Genomic DNA, 20,608 nt, shown 5'->3' with positions numbered 1-20,608 from the left:
AAGATTCTTATATTGTTATGCATTGCTGATTCTTGACCAAGACCTTGAAAAGGATTTAAGAAAGACAGCTATGAAACATACATTTCTTGATGAAGCCTCAGCACCCCAAAACTTCATGCAAGTGGAAAGAACTCTCAAAAAAGTAATCAAGGGTTTCCCCCCTCCTCCTGCAGAGTGTTAGGAGAACATAACTTTTCTCACAAAGTAGTCTTGTTTAAGGGACTTTTTGAAGTCTAGAAAGGGAACCTTAAATAAATACCAACAATAAGAAGATGATTGGAATAAGTGGCTGGAGGAAATCATATGTATTTGATCCACCACAAATTTATGCTAGCTGGGGGGGGGGGGCAGCTAGGTGGCACGGTAGATAGAGCATCAGCCTGAAGTCAGGAGGACCTGAGTTCAAATCTGGCCTCAGACCAAACACTTACTTAGCTGTGTGACTTAAACCCCAATTGCCTAAAAAACAAAAACAGAACAAAAAAATTTATGCTAGCTCATGTGGCCTCCCCCCATTGCCTTGACATCTTTTTATTCTTCTCTTATTTACTATTCCGTTTCCAGTATCAGCTGCCCTGAAACTTTTCTCTCTCCTCAAGCCTCTGAATCTCCAGTCTTTGCTTTACATTTACCTCCTGCATGACTTTGTCTCCTAGGATGTGTTCTGCTCTCTTAAGACTCTTTCTTCTTGAACAGGGGCTGGATGGAGGCAAGCCCCACTCTGCCAAGAATGAGATAATTGGGGCTAGACAGCATCTGATCTCAATGTAATCATTGCTTCCCCTGCACCGGCGTATGCTTTGTGAGGGGCATTAGCAACCAAATTACTAACCAAGAAAGATGTCCATTAATTGTCATGACTCTCTAGGGCAGGAATTCTTAACCTGGTGTCCATGAATTAAAAAACAATTTTTTGGGGGAAGAACTATTTTGATATAATAATTTCCTTTGTAATTTTATGCATCTTATTTTCTGCATTTAGAACTATTATTTATAGGAACCCCAAAAAGGTTAAGAACCCTCACCCTATTCCTCCTAGCTTTGGCATTTGCTCTCTGTTTTACATAGTTTAACCCCAACCACTGACTCCTCTGTCCTGCTTTGTTTCATTATTCCAAGTCCTTCTTGCACCCCACTCAAGACAGCCAGGAATGATTCTTTTCCATCAGGGCCTTCTCATTGGTGAGAGTTATGTATGGAAGGAAACCTCTTAATCTGGCTCTGTCCCAGTCTCTTGAAGACCTCTTGACTTGGAGAATTGAATGTCATCTGTCATGAATCTCTCTCAATGCCTTTGCCCATCTAATGCTTTCTTGTAGTCCAGCAGGAACATGTAGTTCTTTTTACCAAGGCTAACTCCCCTACCCATCCTCCTTGATTTCATTCTCTTTCATGCCCACTAATTTTTCTGACACTACCTTCTATTAACATTACACACACACACACACACACACACACACACACACACACACACACACACACACACACACCCCTGTCTCTGTCTCTCTCTCTCTCTCTCTCTGTCAAGTATGTACCGTTTTCTGAATATTGCCTCCCCCTATAGAATGTGAGCTCCTTGAGGGAAGAGACCATGTTTTTGCCTCTGAATAGTGCTGGCACCTATTCAGTGCATAATAAATGTTTGTTCACTGACCTTGTTCAATCCCCTCTTTTATCCTGTGCTGTGTGTCTTTACTATCTCAGCCTTCTCAATCAGCAATCATGCTGGAGTTGGCAGGGGAAGGGAACCACCTTTACCTCAATCCAGATACCCTTCCAGCTGTTGTCTTTTGTGTCTCTTTTTTGCCAAACTAGAGGGAGTAGACAACATTTCTGTCTCTCTCTCAACGCTCACAGCTCAGCTCCTATCCAATCCAACAAATTTCTCCAAAGGCCATTAGTAACTTCTTTATCGTGAAACCCAATGACCTTTTTTTCTGTCCTCATCCTTCTTGTCCTTTCAGTAGCATTTGGTATACCTGCTGTATCTTGATACAGTTTCTTTCCCCATGACTTCTATATCTATAATACTGTACTCATGGTTTCCCTTTTCCTCTCCAGCTGTTCCTTCTCTTCTTCTTCTTTCTGGCTTATCACCCTCTTCTCTACTTCCTGTACATTCTGGTGCATTCAACTGCTCCCGTGCCTTCAGTTTTCACCTTTCAGATGGTGACTTCAAATCCCTGTCTCTGTCCCCAACCTCTGCCCTGAGCTGGAGTTCATTGTCTCCAGCTGTCTGTTCTGTACTTGGTTGCCATGCCAGCAGCCCACATAACCTAAAGGCAAACTCATCTTCCCAGCAAAACCTGCCCTTTTCCTTAAATCTCTAACTTCCAGTTACCCAAGTCCCTTACCTTGGATATTGTCCTCTCCCTTTCTTTATGCAAGTGAGTGGCCAGTTCTTTCAATTTTGCCTTTGAAATAGCTTTTGCATTCGACTGGTCTGTTCTACATTTAAAACTGTTCTTTGCTTTTCTTGCCTAAACTCTTATAGCCTCCTAACTGGCCTTCCTGCTTCTAGTCTATCCATACTTCGGTATATCTTTTACAAGGTAATGTTCCTAATGCAGATCTCTGATCACTTCACTCTTCTCTCTACTTAGAAAACCTTAGTAGCTCCCCATTTTTTATTGGTAAAGCGTTCCCTCCCCATCCCAAAATGTGCCACTAAAGACCCTTCACATCTGACTCCGATACACCTTACCAACCTTACCTTCATATGTTCTGGGTTGCCACTATATTGGAGTATTCCCCAGCTGCCATCTTTATCCTGCCCTTTGTCCTCTCAGCCTTTACTCTAGCTATCTCCCATACCTGGAACTGATGGTTTCACCTCTTCTCCTCCATCTCCCATATTGTTAAAATCTTCCTTTTCTTTCAAGGCCCAATTCCATTGCTGCTCTCTTCTCCCCTGATATCCCTCCATGCTTCTTCTAAAAGGGCTCTCAGCTACTATTTCTCACAGCCCTTTGGCTATACTTTTCCTTTGCAGTCAACCATTGTCTCCCATGATCTCCCATGTTTCTTAGCTCCTAGTGATTGCCTTCTCCAGTCATATGGTGAGCGCCTTGAAAGGAGATTCTGTGATCTGTCTGTCTTTGTCTCCCAGCACCTACTTTAGTGCCTTGCTCACAGTGATAAATGTTTGTTGAATTGATTGAAGCAGGGCCTGCCAGACTGAGCTTTAGATCCTGTTGTCACTTGCAGTAATCCATGGGGGAAGAAGAGATTTGATGGTTGCTTCTGGGCTACAATTCCACTGTGCTCTCTCTCCCTTTTAGAACAAATCACTTCGCACACACTATTCACACCTTTACTGATTGGCTTTGTGGTAGCAGCGGGATTGATGTGCATCATCGTAATAATTCTAACCTACAAGTATTTCCAGGTAACTTTCAGCTCTTTCTCATTTAGAAGATAATGGCTGAAATCCTATCATCAAACGGTGATGTTTCTCTCTTTGGGTAATGCTTTCCTCCTCTTTCTTCCCCAACAGAAACCCATGTATGAAGTTCAGTGGAAAGTCGTGGAAGAGATAAATGGAAACAACTATGTTTACATAGACCCAACACAACTTCCTTATGATCACAAATGGGAGTTTCCCAGAAACAGGCTGAGTTTTGGTCAGTGAGAAACCGGGGCTTTCCATGTAACCTTTCTGTGGACTCTTAAAAGTGAATTTGGGGAAATCATTCTAACAACTTCCTTTGTTTCATTCTACCTGAAATTGTGACTCTGTTTTCTCAATTAGAATTTTAAGACCATGAGAGGAGTCTGATTTGAAATAACGTGTTAAGGGGGAAAATTATAATCAAAGTTGCCTCTTTCTTTATATCTTTTTCTTTTCCTTCCTTCCTTCCTTCCTTCCTTCCTTCCTTCCTTCCTTCCTTCCTTCCTTCCTTCCTTCCTTCCTTCCTTCCTTCCTTCCTTCCTTCCTTCCTTCCTTCCTTCTGATTATCACTTCTTTCTTTGTCCTAATCACTTTAAAGACACATATCATGCATCTGAGAGTAAAAGCCTTCTGTTGTGTTTGTTACAGGGAAAACACTTGGTGCAGGAGCTTTTGGGAAAGTGGTTGAGGCTACTGCCTATGGCTTGTTTAAATCGGATGCTGCAATGACCGTTGCTGTGAAGATGCTGAAACGTAAGTGTCATGGGGATTGGCTGAGTAGCAGCAACATCATCCCACTATACCCGTAACTTGCTAAATAAGATGTTTCTAATTCCAGCAAGTGCCCATTTAACTGAACGAGAAGCTCTAATGTCTGAACTGAAGGTCCTGAGTTACCTCGGTAACCACATGAATATAGTGAATCTTCTTGGAGCGTGCACTATTGGAGGTAACATTTAGAAACCCTTTACTTGCTGCTTAATTAGCAAAGGGAGGGGAACTTTGTGACCAGAGCATTTGATGAAAGTTCCTTGTGAGACATTATACTATTCTTTTTATCTCATTAGAGTTTTACTTTGGAGAATTACAAAATAATTATTTTTTTAAAAAGAATCTTAGCCTGATGAGTTTGGAGGTAGCTTTGGATATAGTCTACTTATTCTGACAGACTCATTGAATTCCAGAGTTGGAAAGGGTCTGGGCACCAACAGAGCTCAGCCTACATGGCTTAGAAAATATATACCACCCGGACTTTAAGAACAAAGCATGTTTAAGGTGAGTGAGGAATGGACAGATTCATTGAAAAGTGGTTTTTTTAAATAGAGTTAATAATTGTTGAGAAGTAGTTAGTAAGTTAATTTTAATTATAGCTAGTTGATTTAGAGCTGATGTGACATAGTCATAAAATTGAAATACCTTTATTAAATGCCAGGCATCCTCATTGCCCAGGTAACAGTTCAGCCCCATCCCCCCATTTCCAGATTCCCATTGAGATTCCTAAAATTCCACCCACTTCAGTCTTGTTGCAGCAGGCTGTTCCACGTGAGCGGCTTTTGTTATTACACCACAGAGGATGTGCCCTTCATCATTTCCATCACATTACAGACAGAGTGTCACACTTTGTGGTAAACAGAAATGAATCAAAGGGATTAATGTTGGAAGCCTGATAATACTATAACATTTGAAAGAAATAACTTCCGTCAGGATATGAGCAACACCAAGCAGATGCACTGGGCTCCAGATACTGACTTATCCCATAGGAAAGCCAAGGCAAAACCCCCCCACCTGTTTCATTCTTTACTCTCTATGATGATGCGGTTCGATAAGAACTGCTAATGGATGTTATTTTCTTTGGACAAGAGGCATTAAAAATCAAACTGTTTGGTATTAATAGGTTTGAACCCTCTGCAACCTTATCTGACTTAGCTGGGCATTTGGTGGTGAGGCTCTACAAACTTAGCCCCTTCTAACTTTCTCTCTGCCCGTAGGACCCACATTGGTCATTACAGAATATTGTTGCTATGGTGATCTTTTGAATTTTTTGAGAAGAAAGCGGGATTCATTTATTTGCTCAAAGCATGAAGATCATGCAGAAGCAGTGCTTTATAAGAATCTTCTTCAGTCAAAGGAGTCTTCATGGTAAGGCTGATTTACGTAAGTAGTACATAGGAGACATACAGGGTCTTGAAAGCTGGCGATCAAGGCTGTTGTTTTTTTTTTTTAAATGAGTGAGGTAGACTTAAGGTGCAGAACCCAAGCTAATAAACCATTTAAATGGGATTTGAGTGGGTCTGAATAATAAATCAAATCGCTTGATGCCCAGATAAATATATACACCTATTTAAAATTGTTTGGCATTTTCTTCCCTTGCATTCTCTTGGTTTTCCTATGCTTTTGATTTGTTTCAATGAATTTTATTCCTCTTTCTTCTTAAAGTAGTTCTTTTCCATAATCCTGTCTCTGCTACCATGAATTACTTTATCACTAATTTGGCATAGGCAGAAGCTTACTATTATCCTTACTTAGACTCGTCAATTGTCACAATAAATTCCTTAAAATCTTAGGTCACAAAAGCAAAAAGACCTGGTTTCTGTCCTGAAAGCATCTTTCTTTACTGTTTGACTTTTCCCTCCCTGCAACCCTGAAAGTTATTGTTTTTTTATGTACTTTGCCTTTCTTGCTTAGATACCATATAAACACACCTATTTTTCTTTCATACCTAATTTACTTTGAGAATGACTATCCCACTTCCATGATACCTAGATCATTAGATGAGACAGTTTTTAAAGTCCTACAAATGTCAGTTATTATCATTAATGCCATATAGTCCCAACTAATTTTTGTCCTATTGATTCCTTCATGCATTTATGGTAAAGAGCTTCCATTCCTCCTGAGGGAGTCCATGTTCCTTCCTGCTGTGATAAACTTCCTTCTTGCCATGCCATATCTTTTTTCTCTTCCATATGCAACTCTTAATCCTTACCACTTAGCACGCACATGGAGCTTTTCCCGACTTCATCAGCCTTGTTTGAGTTATTCCAGTAATTCTAGTTGTATATAAGCAGGAGTCTCTAATTATGTCATCTTTCATAGTGTCCATGACATATTTGTACATATGTTCCATGAAGGGAGCCCATCCTCCTAATTCTTCTGTAACTTCTTCATCCAGTTCAGTCCAATAAGCATTTAGTACAACAACGACTATTTTCCAGGTACTCTGTTGGGCTCTGGTGATATAGATACAAACATGAAAAAGCTGTTGCCCCCAATGAGCTTACATTCTGTGGTACTCACGGACCCAAAGTATCCACCTTGGCTGTGTTACTACTGCCTTCTGCATACCGTAAACACTCTTAGGATGTCTGTTGACATTTTATTTTCTTTTAAGGCTTTTAAGAAATAAATACACCTGTGAAATTACCTCATACTGAAGTTTTTGACATCCAGTATTTCATTCCAAGTGAAATTTCCTTTGACAAAATATAACAGGGTGCCCCAGAGATGCAATAAAAGTAGAGTACGAAGTTACCCTTTGACCTTGTTTCCAGAGTACATGTTATTTGTGTGAAATGGTGAACATTTGCTGATTTCTGAAACTCTGGCATATTTTTTTTAAATGGGGGGACTGGGAGAGGAAATCTAATATGTTAGCCTGATTTTTTTTTTTTTGCTCCTTTCTAATGTACTTTGTGCTTTGAGATCCCATATGGGACTGGAAGCACCAGAATATCATGCAGAAGACTGTTGTCATGGTGTTTCCATGCAAATCAGAAGCAGGAAGTACTAGAAATCTTGAAGAGTCTCCAGCCAAATGTTGCAGATTCGAGAGGTCCAGATGGTTCAGAAAATCATCCAAATTATTGGTGTTTATCTAAACCAAACTCAGTTTTTAGGCTCTTCCATCAATATCTATATGTTAACAATCTCTATACTTCCTCATGTCATGGTTCATAAGCTCCTATTCTCTTTTTCCTTTTTTTTTCTTTCTGGTAATAGAGTTTTGCAGAGTTTATGATGTTTCTAATTAGTTCTTTTAAATACATACGGTCTAGAAAAGAAATGCTTCTAAGTTTAGCCCTGTATTGTTGAACCCAAATACTGAAACCACCTTCTAACTGAAAAGGGAACCTCAGTCAGTCACGTACCCTGTGAACCACATGTCTATCGAAAGTTGTTCGGTCAAGAGATGTTAACTCTGCTTTTCTGCACACAGTGATGGTGCTAATGAATATATGGACATGAAACCAGGTGTTTCTTATGTTGTCCCAACAAAAGCTGATAAAAGGAGATCTGCAAGAGTAGGTGGGTAAATATCTAACAACAGCAATTTCTTACTAATGAAAGCTAGAAAGAATCTTTGGAGAGAACCTATTCCCAATCCCCTCATTTTATAGTTGAGGAAGCTCAAAATCTAAATAGGCTAAATAACTTGCCCAAGGCAATGTGGGTAGGAAGGGCAAGAACAGGTCCTCTGACAGCAAATCCAGAATGTTCTTCACCATGACAATCAAAGCAGCTTGTCAGTGAGGAGGATTTTAACATGAAATCATCTCAGTTGGCGAATATTCTCACCGGCAATGGGAATGGGCTGGAGGGGAGGTCCAAGTTAGATCAGCTTTGCAGAGGTAGAATAAAGTGTCCATGCATATCTCTCCCTGAGTGACCATTTCCATGGATTTGGAGGTTATGCAATCTGAGTTCCCCATTGTTAGGCCAGGATGTTGAAAGTGAACTTCTCTTTCTTTTTAGAGGTTATAGACAAGACATTGGATTTTTCTGACGTTAAAATTATTTGTCTTGCTTAAAAATAATATTTAGAAGTGTGTCTCGTTGGGTTTTCCCCCTCACCCACTCCCCTAAACACATTGTTGGGCCGGCCCTCAGACCCTAGGCATCTGCTGCCTTTTCTGACCCTTAGTCCTGTCTGTGCTTTCTGGCATTCAGCATTTCAGTAGTAAGATCTTAAGAAGGCTAAATAAATCAAGGGTTCTCATTCAAAGACCTGTGGAAGCACCAGAAGGCCCTCCTTTACTGTCCTTATCTTGACTTTCAGCTGTTTAACTTTTGGGGGCAATCTTAAAAATTCTTCCACTTCTAATTGACTAGGCTCGTACATAGAGAGAGATGTGACGACTGCCATCATGGAAGATGATGAATTAGCTTTGGACATTGAAGACCTATTGAGCTTCTCTTACCAGGTTGCAAAGGGCATGAGTTTCCTTGCTTCTAAGAATGTAAGTGGAAGTTGGCTCCAGAAAAGCCAAAATCTTTTTAGCTCCGGACCTCTTTAGAGACCCTTTTGAGAGTCTGTTAAAGCCTTCGACCCTTTCTCAAAATAGTGCTTTTAAATGAATAAAAAAATATATATATACAGGATTATGAAGGAGGCCAATTATGCCAAAATATTGTCATCAAAAATTTTTATTTTTAAAAAGGTTATGGGCCCCAGGGTTAAGAAGCCCTGATCTCGAGCCACAGTATAATGGAGAATGTCACTTTGAAGGGTGGTAACCCAGAGTAGGCGTGAATTTGTTGTATTCTTGTGTCTTAGCTCCTATCTTTTTGTAATTACCTTTCTAGTTCATACAACCCTGTCCAAATTACTTTTCCATGAGTCTTCGCAGGAGACGAACTGATTAAATTTCTCCCTTAGTTTTTAGAATAGAGAATCTCCCCATGAAAGAAATTAAAATACCATTTGTCAAGGTACAAGGCTTAGGCTAAAATCTCTTCTGCCATTGTGTGAAAGTCATCTTAGATTAAATGTATTACTGAGGAGGGGTGACGTTTCTTAGGTTTAATTTCCGATCTCTGGTGAAAATGAAGCTGAATAAAATGTTCAAGTCATCCTTTTAGAGCTGGAAGGAGCCTAAGAAGCTCTTCTCCACCCCCACCCTCCCTTTACAGATGAAGAAATTGAGACCCAGAGAGATGAAGTAGGTTGCTCAAAATTACAAGGCAAAAAGTACCAAAGGCAGGCTTTAAACTCAGTTACCCTTATCCCAAGTCAGACATCTTTTCCCCTTGTACGATGCTGCTTCTGGAGTGTACGTATAGTTATGGGATATGAGGCACTGTGTGCCCACTCATACCTTAACATGAATTCTAAGTGGGATGGAGACTTCTTGGTGGTTGACATTCTGGGCCTTGCCCAGTCATATCTCACATCTTGAACTTGAAGGAGACGTCTTCCTGGAAATTGTACAGTTGAATTTTCACCCTTGGCCATTGAATTGTTGAGCTTGTCAAAACTTGTACCTTTGCTTGATTGGTGTGCCATACTGATATCATTTGGAGGTCAAGGTTAATTCAGAGATCTAATGGTTAATGGAAAGGTTTAGCATTATTGTTCTTCTTCTCCAAGAGGACCATGACATCAGGAAGGTGATGCCATGACATACAAGTGAATTGGATTTAAGTGAGGGAGGGCTGTGCAAAGTCACCAGCCTCATTTTCTCTTTTGAAGCCATCTGGGTCCAGTGGTCAGATATGGATAGGTAAAGACAACTGGAGATGGCCCAGGATGCAGTGGGGGACCTTGGCCTTTTCTAACTAAGGTCTTTAACAGGTCTCAGTTTGCATGAAGCAGCACCCCTTTGGGTGATTATGGTAAGAAATGAGGCAAAGAATGGCCTCTTTTTAAAAAAAAAAATAGATCTGGAAGGGGAAGACCTTCAGGGTTTCTGGCCAAAAGAGAAACAATTGTTAATTCCACTCATTCTGACCCAATGGGGCCCAAACAATGGCCAGGTAGGGCTTGGCCTGGGACCTATTGTTGTCAAATCAATGAGAGCCAGAGTGATTTGGGTTTAAGGCTGGTCCACTCTGCCCCCACAGGTACAGGAACAGGGATAGGTACTGGTATGATGGTATGGTATGGGTACAGATACAGGTACGGGTGGGATACGCTATGTGGAGAGAGAGGGAAGGAAGGAAAGGAAATGAAGGAGGGATGGAAGGAAGCCAAAAAAAGAAAGAAAGAATGACAGGTTGCCCAAATGGAAGTTTGGTCCCTAGTGGGGAGCTCCTTCTCTACTCAGAGATTGCATTCAAAGTATCTATAAGTCCATGACTCTCGGATACCTAATTCACATTTCATCACGGAAACAGTGATGTCTAACATATTTTAATAGTATACTAATTTATAGTTGAGTAAGTTTGAAAGTCCTGTCCTAAATTGTCATCTGTGACATCTGCAAACAATTAAGACTAAAATGAGCATTCCAGGTGGTTGAAAGAAAGGGATGTATCTTTTAGAACCTAAGATTAACCAAGTTTTAAAAAATTAACGTCACTGGCTAAGCTCTTGCTTTAGGAGTTCATAACAAACATTTGAGGAGATACACGCACAACTCATTTTTAGTTTCGATTTTTTTTTTTACACTTTTAAAAAAGTAATTTGCCGTGTATCCTTCCTCCTCTTTGATAAGATTGAAGGAGAGAAGTCCTGGGGGGAAAATAGGCACTCATTGTTCATTTTGAGAAAAAATAATTTCTAGTAATTACTCAATGTGAATATCACATCACTCAAGGCATTATTTTCAGTGCAATGGAAGAAAAATATTAATGCTTGACTTTTGTGTGATATAGCTCTTCAGTATATGAAAAGAAAAGACTCTTGCCTCTTTTGTTGTAAAAGATATGGGATCCAAAATGCCTAATATTATTTTTTTCCCCTCTCTTCCTCTCTTGTCGTAATAGTGTATTCATCGAGACTTGGCAGCCAGAAATATTCTACTTACCCATGGTCGAATAACAAAAATCTGTGATTTTGGCCTGGCCAGAGACATCAAGAATGATTCTAATTATGTGGTCAAAGGAAATGTGAGTGTATATGACCTCTTTTTGAGAGCCAATTGAAATACTTTAAGATTCTTAGGTGGAAATGAAAAGCTTTGGGGGGAATGAATCCATCTGGGGTCTTTCATGCTATTTAGCAGTCAAAGTAAGTATGTCCTAAGTGGAATTTGCATGGTGTGGTGGGCATTACTACAACTAACATTCCAATAATAATAGAATTCCTAATGCTAATTGTGTAATTACGGGGCTCATGAAGGAAACAGAAATAGGCTTAATTTTCATTGTAGACTGAGAATAGCAAAGAATTTGATTTTGCTGGCGCGTAATATACAAATGTAGACCTGAAGGTCACAGTGGGAGATCTTTTTCCTTTGAATTGAAAATGTTCATTATGTGAAAGGTAATCCCATGATAGCTCCGGGATTTTAGAGCTCCCGTGTCAATCAATCAAGAAGTCGTGATTCACGTTGATAGTTTGCGGAGGACATATTTCAAAGTACTTGCATGTACGACAAACCCCTGCGGTCCAGACGAGTTGAGTGACTTCCCCAAGATCACTTGGTCAGTGGAAGCACCTGGTACTTCCTGATGACCAACACAGTCAGGGTCCCCAACCTTTCAAGTGCTGAACCTCTTCCTCCCTTGCACTGGTCTACGTTGTGGGGTGGAGGTGACCCTACAGTCTTAGCTAGAGTTTCTTAGGAGGAGTGATAGACTTCAATTGCATCAACTCCATCTGCCCTTTCCCACCCATGTCCCCTTGTGGTCAGAGGGCCCTTATGGTGCCTTCCTGTACTTGGCATGCCTTCTCTCCTCCTCTCTACCTCTTAGAATCCCTTACTTCTCCAATGTTCAGCTCAAGCACCATCTTCTGCATCAGGTCTGTGAAGTAGTTTTTTGAAAAGTCTCTCAATATAATGGTTTCCTTTGCAATCCTACATATTTCATTTTATGCATTTGAAAACATTTTGAGAGAGGGGACCATAGTTTTCACCAGACTAACAAAGGTATCTACTACTACTACTACTACTACTACTACTACTACTACTACTACTACTACTACTACTACTACTACTGCTTTTTATATAGTAGTTACTATGTGCTAGGCATTGTGCTAAGTGCTTTAAAATTATTATCTAATTTACTCCTCACAACAATCCTGGAAAATAGGTGCTATTATTTCCCCCATTTTTACAGATGAGGAAACTGAGGCAGACAAAGGTTAAGTGACTTGCCCAAGGTCACACAGCTAGAAAGTGTCTGAGGTCAAATTGGAACTCAGGTCTTCCTGATTCCAAGACTGGCTTTGTGCTTTTCCACTGTGCCACCTAGCCATTTCCTAAAAAGATAAGAACATCTCTTATACCTGAAGTCTGTCTTTCTACCACCAGCTGCTAATCCCCTCTCCCTTATTTATATAAAATTACCTTATTTATTTTGTATTTATTCTGTGCATATGTTTGTTTCTCTCAGTCAAATATAACCTCCTTTGGGGCAGAGATGTTTTCATTTTTATGTTTTTTCCCCTAATATACACTGAACCTGGTATAAAGTGGGCAATTAAATGTGTATTAGCAAAGTGGCCACTTCTCAACAGTGTGCTGGTAAATATTTAACAAGCAGCTTTGATAAAAACAATACACATGATGTACTTTAAAGTTAAATCTGCATTATTAACACTTTCCCTATGACTTTCTTAAATGTAGACACACAACACACCTTCCCTCCCCCCCAAAAAAAATCAATCCTTGATTTTATATGCCAATATCAGGGCATTTTGAATTGGCTCCAGCCCTTTCCTCCCCCTACCCCTTACCCATTTGAGAAATTGGCATTCCCTCATCTCAACTCTAGTCTCTAGCACTATGCTAGGGATTGGCAGCCCCCTCCCCCTCCCTATTGTATCCTAAAATTATAGATTTAGAGCCAGAAGTGCTTTAGTAGTTGTCTTATCCAACACTCTCATTTTATAAATTTTACATCACTTCTGCAATGAAAGGTCAAGTTTCCCAAAGCTAATAAGTGACAGAGATAGGGTTTCTCTATCTCTCAATCCTCCATTCTTTCCTTAGTATAGAGAAGGAAGGAGTTGTACATGAAAAGCCTGGCTCTCAAGTATAGGCTTTGCTGTTAGTAGCCTTTGAGCTCCCCACTGAAATGCAAATAACTCAAGGATAGCTCAAGGCTGGGGTGGGAAACCTGCATCTTAGAGGCTGGATTCAGTCTAAGCACTGCACTTGAGGACCTAGAGGGTTATTTTCTCCACCCTTGGATCAAGGCTTTATCAGATACCTGTCTTAGAGGTCAGTTAATCCCCTCAGCTAAGATTGACAAAAATAGAAGGCTAGGGTGGAAAAAAGAAATTGCCTTGAGGTAAGAGGGTGCCAAACATACATTTGGGCCTCCTCAGCTCCTCTGCCCCAGAGGCCTTTCTCCTTAGCCACAACCTGCCCTTTGTAACTAAAATAATTTTTAACCTCTGCCCTCATTTGCAGAACCTCCTTATACAACCTAACAATAAGCATTTATTAAGCTCCTACTGTGCAGACTCTAAGGAATAAGTAAGGGGCATTTGTTAGAGGGACATATGAGGGGTATTTCAAGAGATTCACAGACTAGTAAGGTAATGTACAGCATCATATTTGAGAGTTGGGGAACAGGATATTAATGTCCGGTCTAATGGGAGAGGGGAGGCAGCATTGTAGCCAAGGGGATTGAGGAAGTTATCCTTCTGGAAAATGTTGGCATTTGAGAAGAGCTTTCAAGTCAACAATGGGGACTGGGGATGGCTTTTCCAGCATAGGAATCAGCTTGGGCAAAATAGAGGCTGCAGAGCTATGTGTTTGGGGGAATGGCTGATAGAAATGGCTGAGTTCTCTGTAGTTATAATGGACCATTGAATGCTGAGAGGAGAGTAATATGAGAGAAAAGAAGGGTAGAGAGGCACTATTGTTATCTTTAGCTATAAGGCAGCTCTTTCTAGAATTGTTTCTTTAGTATATATTTTATTTTTTCCCAGTTATGTGTAAAAACAATTTTTAGCATTCGTTTTTTAGAATTTTGAATTCCAAATTCTCTTCCCTCCTCCTTGAAAAGGCAAGCAATTTGATATAGATTATACATGTGCAGTCATGCAAAACATTTCCATATTAGCCATCTTGCATCTTTTTAGACATGTTAAGAATTAAATTAAAATCAGGAAATAAATTTAGGACATATGACCCTTGCATTCATGTTTTGGTAATTTTACTGACCCCTGGCAACTCTTTGAGGGGCTCTGCTGAGCTCCAGCTGTTGGAGCATCTTTTAGGAGCTCTGGTTCAGACCATCTGAAAGGCTGTCAAATTTAAGAACCATTAAACATTTGTTTCCTCTGATTACCAGATAGTCAAAAAGTAGTTCTTATTTATTACAGTGTGCTAGAATTTGCAAAGTATTTAATCCTATCTGTTTAATCCTCACAATAACAATAATTGTTATTGATGTTGCCATTTTACACATGGGGAACTGAGTCTAAAAGTAGTTAAGTGACTTGGCCAGGGTCACACAACCAGGGAGGATTTGAACTCAGATCTTCCTGACTCCTGAGTCCAGCTGTCTGTTCACTACATTACTATGCCTCAAAAGAAGTGAAAGAAGGTTGAAGAGTTTCTTTTTGTCAACAGTATTAAAGTAGGTCAGGGTGACAACTATCATAGCAATAAGGAAAGATTGCAATAGGAAGATTCTTTGATATTCTCAGAGGAGAAGTCTGGGGGAACCTGGAACTAATCCCATCTTCCTCCTCCCCTCCTTCTACCACACGCAGCTATAGCAATAATTTTTAGCCAGTCTTTGGAGTTTCTTAACATATTGACCTTGTTCTTTTTCCCTCACAGGCCCGACTACCTGTGAAATGGATGGCACCTGAAAGTATTTTCAACTGTGTTTACACCTTTGAAAGTGATGTCTGGTCCTATGGAATATTTCTTTGGGAGCTGTTCTCTCTAGGTAAAATGGCCCTCACATTGCATCAGCTCCTGACACCTCCCTGTAGCTTTATTATGTAGTGGTTATCGGTGTTTCAGATTAATTCTGACTTGGGCCGTGTTTGCACTGTAGGAAGTAGTCCGTACCCCGGAATGCCTGTCGATTCCAAGTTCTACAAGATGATTAAGGAAGGTTTCCGAATGCTCAGTCCAGAATGCGCACCTCCTGAAATGTGAGTGAGACCTGAGTCCTTGATCTTTTTCTTTGGCACATTTACAAAGGGCACCCAGTTCCACTTTGTTGTTGTTGAGTCGTTCAGTTGTATCTGACCTTTTGTGCCTCTGTGGACCATAACATGCCAGTGCTGTCCGTGGGGTTTTCTTGGCAAAGATACTGAAGTGGTTTGCCATTTCCTTCTCTAGTAGATTTTGACAAACAAAGCTAGTAAGCGTCTGAGGCTGGATTTGAACTCAGGACTTCCTGACTCCAGGCCCAGTGCTCCATGACCTATCTGCTCGGCGCCATATTTCGTTTTGTCACAGCTGGCCAAATGTAACTTTCGTAGCACGCTTTTTTATAACAACATGTCATCCAAAGATGAGACGAGTCCCCCAGGCATCTTAAATGTACGATGTGTCTGACTTTAGTTAGGCAGACATGATCCAATTTGTTTGACTTCCTGGTCTGGAAAATACCTTTTAGATTAGTCCATCAATCAGATCATCAATAATCATTTATTAAGCAACTGTTACATGCCAGACATTTGCGGTGAGCTCTCAAGGGATCAGGGTGGGGGATGCTGCAGGGAGAGAAGGATGTGTTACACACAACTGAAGGCAAGGGAAGGGAAGGAGTTGTGTGCCTTATTCATCTGTCATGTTTCTGCAGGTATGAGATCATGAAAAGCTGCTGGAATGCAGACCCTTTGCAGAGACCGACCTTCAAGATGATTGTGCAGCTCATTGAGCAGCAGCTGTTGGACAGCACTAACCATGTGAGTGTACCGTGACCAGTCGTAGATGTCTTTTTTTCTCCTTTGTCTGAGGCAGGGACCTCTAGGTCCTCAAGTGAGGCCCTTTGACGGAATGAAAACTTCACAGAACAAATCCCCTTAATAAAAGGATTTGTTCTGTAGGTACCCAAGGACCTAGAAGGCCACATGTGGCCTCAAGGCCGCAGGTACCCTACCTCTGGTCTATGGTATCCCTTATTCACACTTTAGGGGTGGGGGCTGTGACTTGTTCTTCCTCCTCCTCCACCACCAGTGGGGGTCTTCTCATCCTAACGGCTTAGGTCATAGAACATTAGCACTGGAACGGATCTTTGAAATCTTCGAGGCCAGATCCTTTATTTTACAATGGAAGAAATGAGGCCCAGAGCAGACAAGGTGACTTGTCTTGCCCAAAGCCATAGCAACTGCATAAATGGTAGATAGACACACAGGTCCCAGGCTTTCCAAGTCCTAACTCAGTGTCTTTTGATTTTTGAGTGACGAGACCAACCAAGCTAGGATAAAATGCACAAAGCCCACATGTAAAGCTCACCTGGAGACTTGAGTTCCAAAGCAGGCACTTGCATTCATTAATAGCAGGAGTGTCCTCATTAGAAGTTCCATGCACCAGTGAAATCTTGGGTCTTGTCTTCTCTTCCCCACCTTGCCCCTCCAACCTACCAAGCTAGGTGTTTTGCATCCAAGCTACTCTTAGAGAGGTTAATTTGTTGATGGTAAGGTTTCCAGGCTTTTTTTCCCCTTAATTCATAGGTGGTTTTCCCCAAAATTAATCCTATCAGAAGACTCTTTTGAGTTGGCCAATTTTCTGCATAGGGTTTCCTAATAACCCAATAAAAACTAGAAACGTAAAGAAACTTGAAGATTGGCCCAAAGTGTTTCGGGAAGTTTTCTTGATGTAATTTATGCTTTTTGTTTGTTTGTTTGTTTGTTTTGTTTTATTGTTGTTGGGTTTTTGGTTTTTTTGTTTGTTTTGTTTTGTTTTGGGTTTTTTTGGTTATGCAATGGGATTAAGTAACTTGCCCAGGGTCACACAGTTAGTAAATGTTATGTGTCTGAGGCTGGATTTGAACTCAGGTCCTCCTGAATCCAGGGCCGGTGCTCTATCCACCTCGCTGCCCCAATTTATGTTTTAATAACCCTTAAAATATACAGTCATCCTCGTGGAAGTGATAGAAATTTCTGGACTTGAAGTCCGGAAGCCCTAGGTTCTAATTCCCTCTCTGGCACTTACCAAGTGACACTGGGGAAATCACAACCTCTTTGAACTTGAAGGACAGCTGCAGAATTTATCTGTTAAATCATAGGCAGGTTATAATCTGCATTGATGAGATTGGGTTCCCACATCAGGAGTTCGCCATATCCTTAGAAACTTGAGGCCAGTTTGGTTTTTTGGTTTTCGGGGTTTTTTTTGAGAAGCTGAGATAGCCCAGTTAGGTGTATCTGTGTTCCTAATGAGAAGCTAAGGTAGCCCAGTTAGGTGTATCTGTGCTCCTAATGAGAAGCTAAGGTAGCCCAGTTAGGTGTATCTGTGCTCCTAATGAGAAGCTAAGGTAGCCCAGTTAGGTGTATCTGTGCTCCTAATGAGAAGCTGAGATAGCCCAGTTAGGTGTATCTATGCTCCTGAGTTTGTTTACATTGGCTTTGCTCTTCTTAGGTTTACTCCAACATTACAACCAGCAGCCCCAACCACGAGAGTCCTGTTGACCATTCTGTGAGAATTAATTCAGTAGGCAGCAGCGCTTCATCCACTCAGCCCCTGCTTGTCCATGAAGATGCCTGAAGAAGGAGGTGTTGGGCCCAAAGGAGGATGGGCCAGTTCTTTTGGTTTCCATGACTTTTATTTTGTTCATCTACTTGTTGGCCTCTAGCACAGTGGGTGCATTGCTGTAATTCTATCCTTTGTGAATACACTGTCATAGCCTGAATGAACTCACTGACCACAGTTTCAGCCATCATCATGATGCAGGGGCAGAAGTTGTACATATTCTCAGTAAGGAGCTAGCTGGCCAGAATCCATATAGGAGAAGGGTATTGACCATAATCCCCTTTTATACCTGGCCTGTGAAAGGAGGTTGCTATTTGATTTTTTTTTCCTTTGTCAGTTAATAAATAGAAGTAGTTGATCACTTTTGGTCTTTCTTAGTCACATTTGCAGTTGGGGTATAAGAGCAGAGGCCCGGATTGGGGGTGCCCCCTTATTTTCTGCCCCATGAGTGCTCCTAAGAGATATCATGGCCAAGCATTTCTGTGTAAAATATCAGGTTATAAGAAGCAGAGTCAGGGAAGGAGGGAAGGCATGCCGTGTTCAAGTAATTCTCCAAAACACCTACTGGCTTGCATGAAAACTAGATTTTTCATGTCAGGGAAGTTCACGAGCCTGGGAAAAAAGCGTTGCAAGTTTCCCATGTGGAACATGAGGAAAGACATCCCAGCCACTGCACAAGCTTTCCCTCCTCCAGGAAGCCCAACCATGAGAGTCCTGTTGACCATTTCTGTGAGAATTGATTCAGTAAGCAGCAGTGCTTTATTACTCTTGGGGCCTGTTTTAATAGTGGCAGCTTAGGCAAGGGGGTAGACAGGGTGGATCAGCAGTGTGCTTGCACCTTCTGGCACTGAGATGGGTCCCCAAAGAAGCTGGCTGTGTATTTTAGGGGAAAAACCTCACACGTTTGCTCTCATGCACAACCCTGGAGCCTCCGCAGGGCTTAAGACTCTCTGTTAAGAATAGAAGCCACATAAGCAGTTAGCTGTCCTCTTTATTTGTCTTTTATAAAGAAGGAAAGCACAGTCCTCGGAGTCTCTTTTTAAACCCGTTGACTTGCTGTACAGATTCCCCATAAACGGCCTGTGAGTCCTAGAATGGCTTGGTAGCCAATGCAGTATCTACCTACCTATCTATTGCATGATATCTGCGGGCATGAGAAAGCGAGCTATTTCATACAGATCCCTAATGTAGCAGGAAAGCAAATCTAGATTCAGCCTCATTTATAGGCATGCCCTGGACCTTGGGCCAGTATATATTATATATAAAGATGTATGTATGTGCGTGTGTGTATGTAGAGATAGTCTATTTTGAGGCTCACCTCGCCCTGAGTCCGAGAGGGTCCTCAGGTGCCCACAAAGCAGCAGCCTTTGCTTCCTTCCAAAATTCTGTCTTTGCTTCCCTTGCTTCGTCTGTTCACAGTAGATCATCCAAAGCACGGAGAGGAGAGAATCTAAAGTATCTATTTACACTTGAGACGCTCTGTCATTGGTAAACTCAATATACTGTACCAGGCTCTGAGGCCCCCTTTTCTGCTTTGGGTCCCACTGAACTGGTAAGAATTGTATTTAAATTTTACTTTTGGTCTCTAGCACCCATTTCTATAAACTCCATAGCTACCCAGATCAAATAACCATTAAATGAATATGTGACAGGTTTTAAGCAAGAATTCCCATTTGTTTCCATCATATTCCTTCTTCCCTTCCCTTTCCCCCATTCCTTCGACTATGCTTCCTGGCAGATCTCTGGCCACAGTTAGGAAGATAACCATTTGCACTGGGCTTGCCTATGCTGTTTCTAAAAGTTGGCGAGTTTTTTTGGGGGGTAATTGTTATGCAGACAGATAGTTATCCTGAAGCTTATTTTCTTCACCAGAACCTTCCTTCCCATAGCATCGGCTTTTGTTATATTAGTTATGGTAGAAAAAAAAAAGCAGTTGCTAATTGTAGATATCTAGGTACTTCAGGGGCACTTCACTGAAAGTTTTGTCTCAGATATCCTTGAAAGGTTATATTTTTATAATTTTTTTTTAATTTTTAAATCAAAAGTTACTTTGCAGTAGCTGGATGTTTAAAATTGTTTTGTGGTGTTTTATGTAAATATTGAGATGTAGCAATAATGTCTTTTGAATATTCCCAAATCCTTAAGTCCTTGAAAATATTTTTATATGTATATAAATACAGTATGTATAAATATATGTAAGTGGTGCAAGTTTAAAGGATATTGTTCTGTGTTTTGTTTTTGTTTTTGTTATTTTGTTTTGGTTACGTTGCCCAGTTGTTGACAGTTTTGAATTCTAATAAAAATATGTAAATATATAAATCAGTAAGCTGTGCTCTTTTTTTTGTTTGTTTTGTTTTGTTACCTGTGTATATTCGACACAATCAAAGAATTAGGAGGCCAGAAAAGAGTGAGAAAATGTTGCTGAGTTGCGCACACACACACTGTAATTATGTAACTGGGGATGTCATCTAAAAGCATAAAATCTCAAGAGTTGCCAATGACTTCGGAGGTCGTGTTTTCTGAACTAGACTAGGATGTGAGTTCCATTTATATTACACCCAAGAAATGGACTGGCAGCATTTGTTAGAATTATAGTTAAGTGGGAACCCAAGGCCACTTTACAGTGCAGCCTGTTCCATTTTTGGACAATGCAAAAGTTTTCCCTTACATT

The 20,608-nt window shown here is 40.8% G+C and overlaps 1 protein-coding gene across 2 annotated transcripts in view; it reads left to right on the top strand.

The window, feature by feature from the left end:
- Positions 1-20,259, top strand: part of KIT (KIT proto-oncogene, receptor tyrosine kinase) — a 100,693-nt gene extending 80,434 nt beyond the window's left edge. For both annotated transcript variants that reach the window (XM_020975331.2, XM_020975330.2), the window contains exons 10-21: positions 3,282-3,388; positions 3,497-3,623; positions 4,040-4,144; positions 4,230-4,340; positions 5,380-5,530; positions 7,605-7,693; positions 8,498-8,625; positions 11,093-11,215; positions 15,070-15,181; positions 15,293-15,392; positions 16,049-16,154; positions 17,827-20,259. In XM_020975331.2, the coding sequence (XP_020830990.1) occupies positions 3,282-3,388; positions 3,497-3,623; positions 4,040-4,144; positions 4,230-4,340; positions 5,380-5,530; positions 7,605-7,693; positions 8,498-8,625; positions 11,093-11,215; positions 15,070-15,181; positions 15,293-15,392; positions 16,049-16,154; positions 17,827-17,952 (1,385 nt within the window). In that variant the 3' untranslated portion in view covers positions 17,953-20,259. The remainder of the gene's footprint in view (positions 1-3,281; positions 3,389-3,496; positions 3,624-4,039; positions 4,145-4,229; positions 4,341-5,379; positions 5,531-7,604; positions 7,694-8,497; positions 8,626-11,092; positions 11,216-15,069; positions 15,182-15,292; positions 15,393-16,048; positions 16,155-17,826) is intronic.
- The last annotated feature ends 349 nt before the right edge of the window (positions 20,260-20,608 follow it).

The sequence above is a fragment of the Phascolarctos cinereus genome, unplaced genomic scaffold (assembly GCF_003287225.1).
Source record: "Phascolarctos cinereus isolate Bilbo 61053 unplaced genomic scaffold, phaCin_HiC Scaffold_9;HRSCAF=440, whole genome shotgun sequence".
NCBI classification, from domain to species: Eukaryota; Metazoa; Chordata; class Mammalia; order Diprotodontia; family Phascolarctidae; genus Phascolarctos; species Phascolarctos cinereus.
The sequence above is the reverse complement of the archived record's forward strand: the minus strand, read 5'-3'. Positions and strand labels throughout refer to the sequence as shown.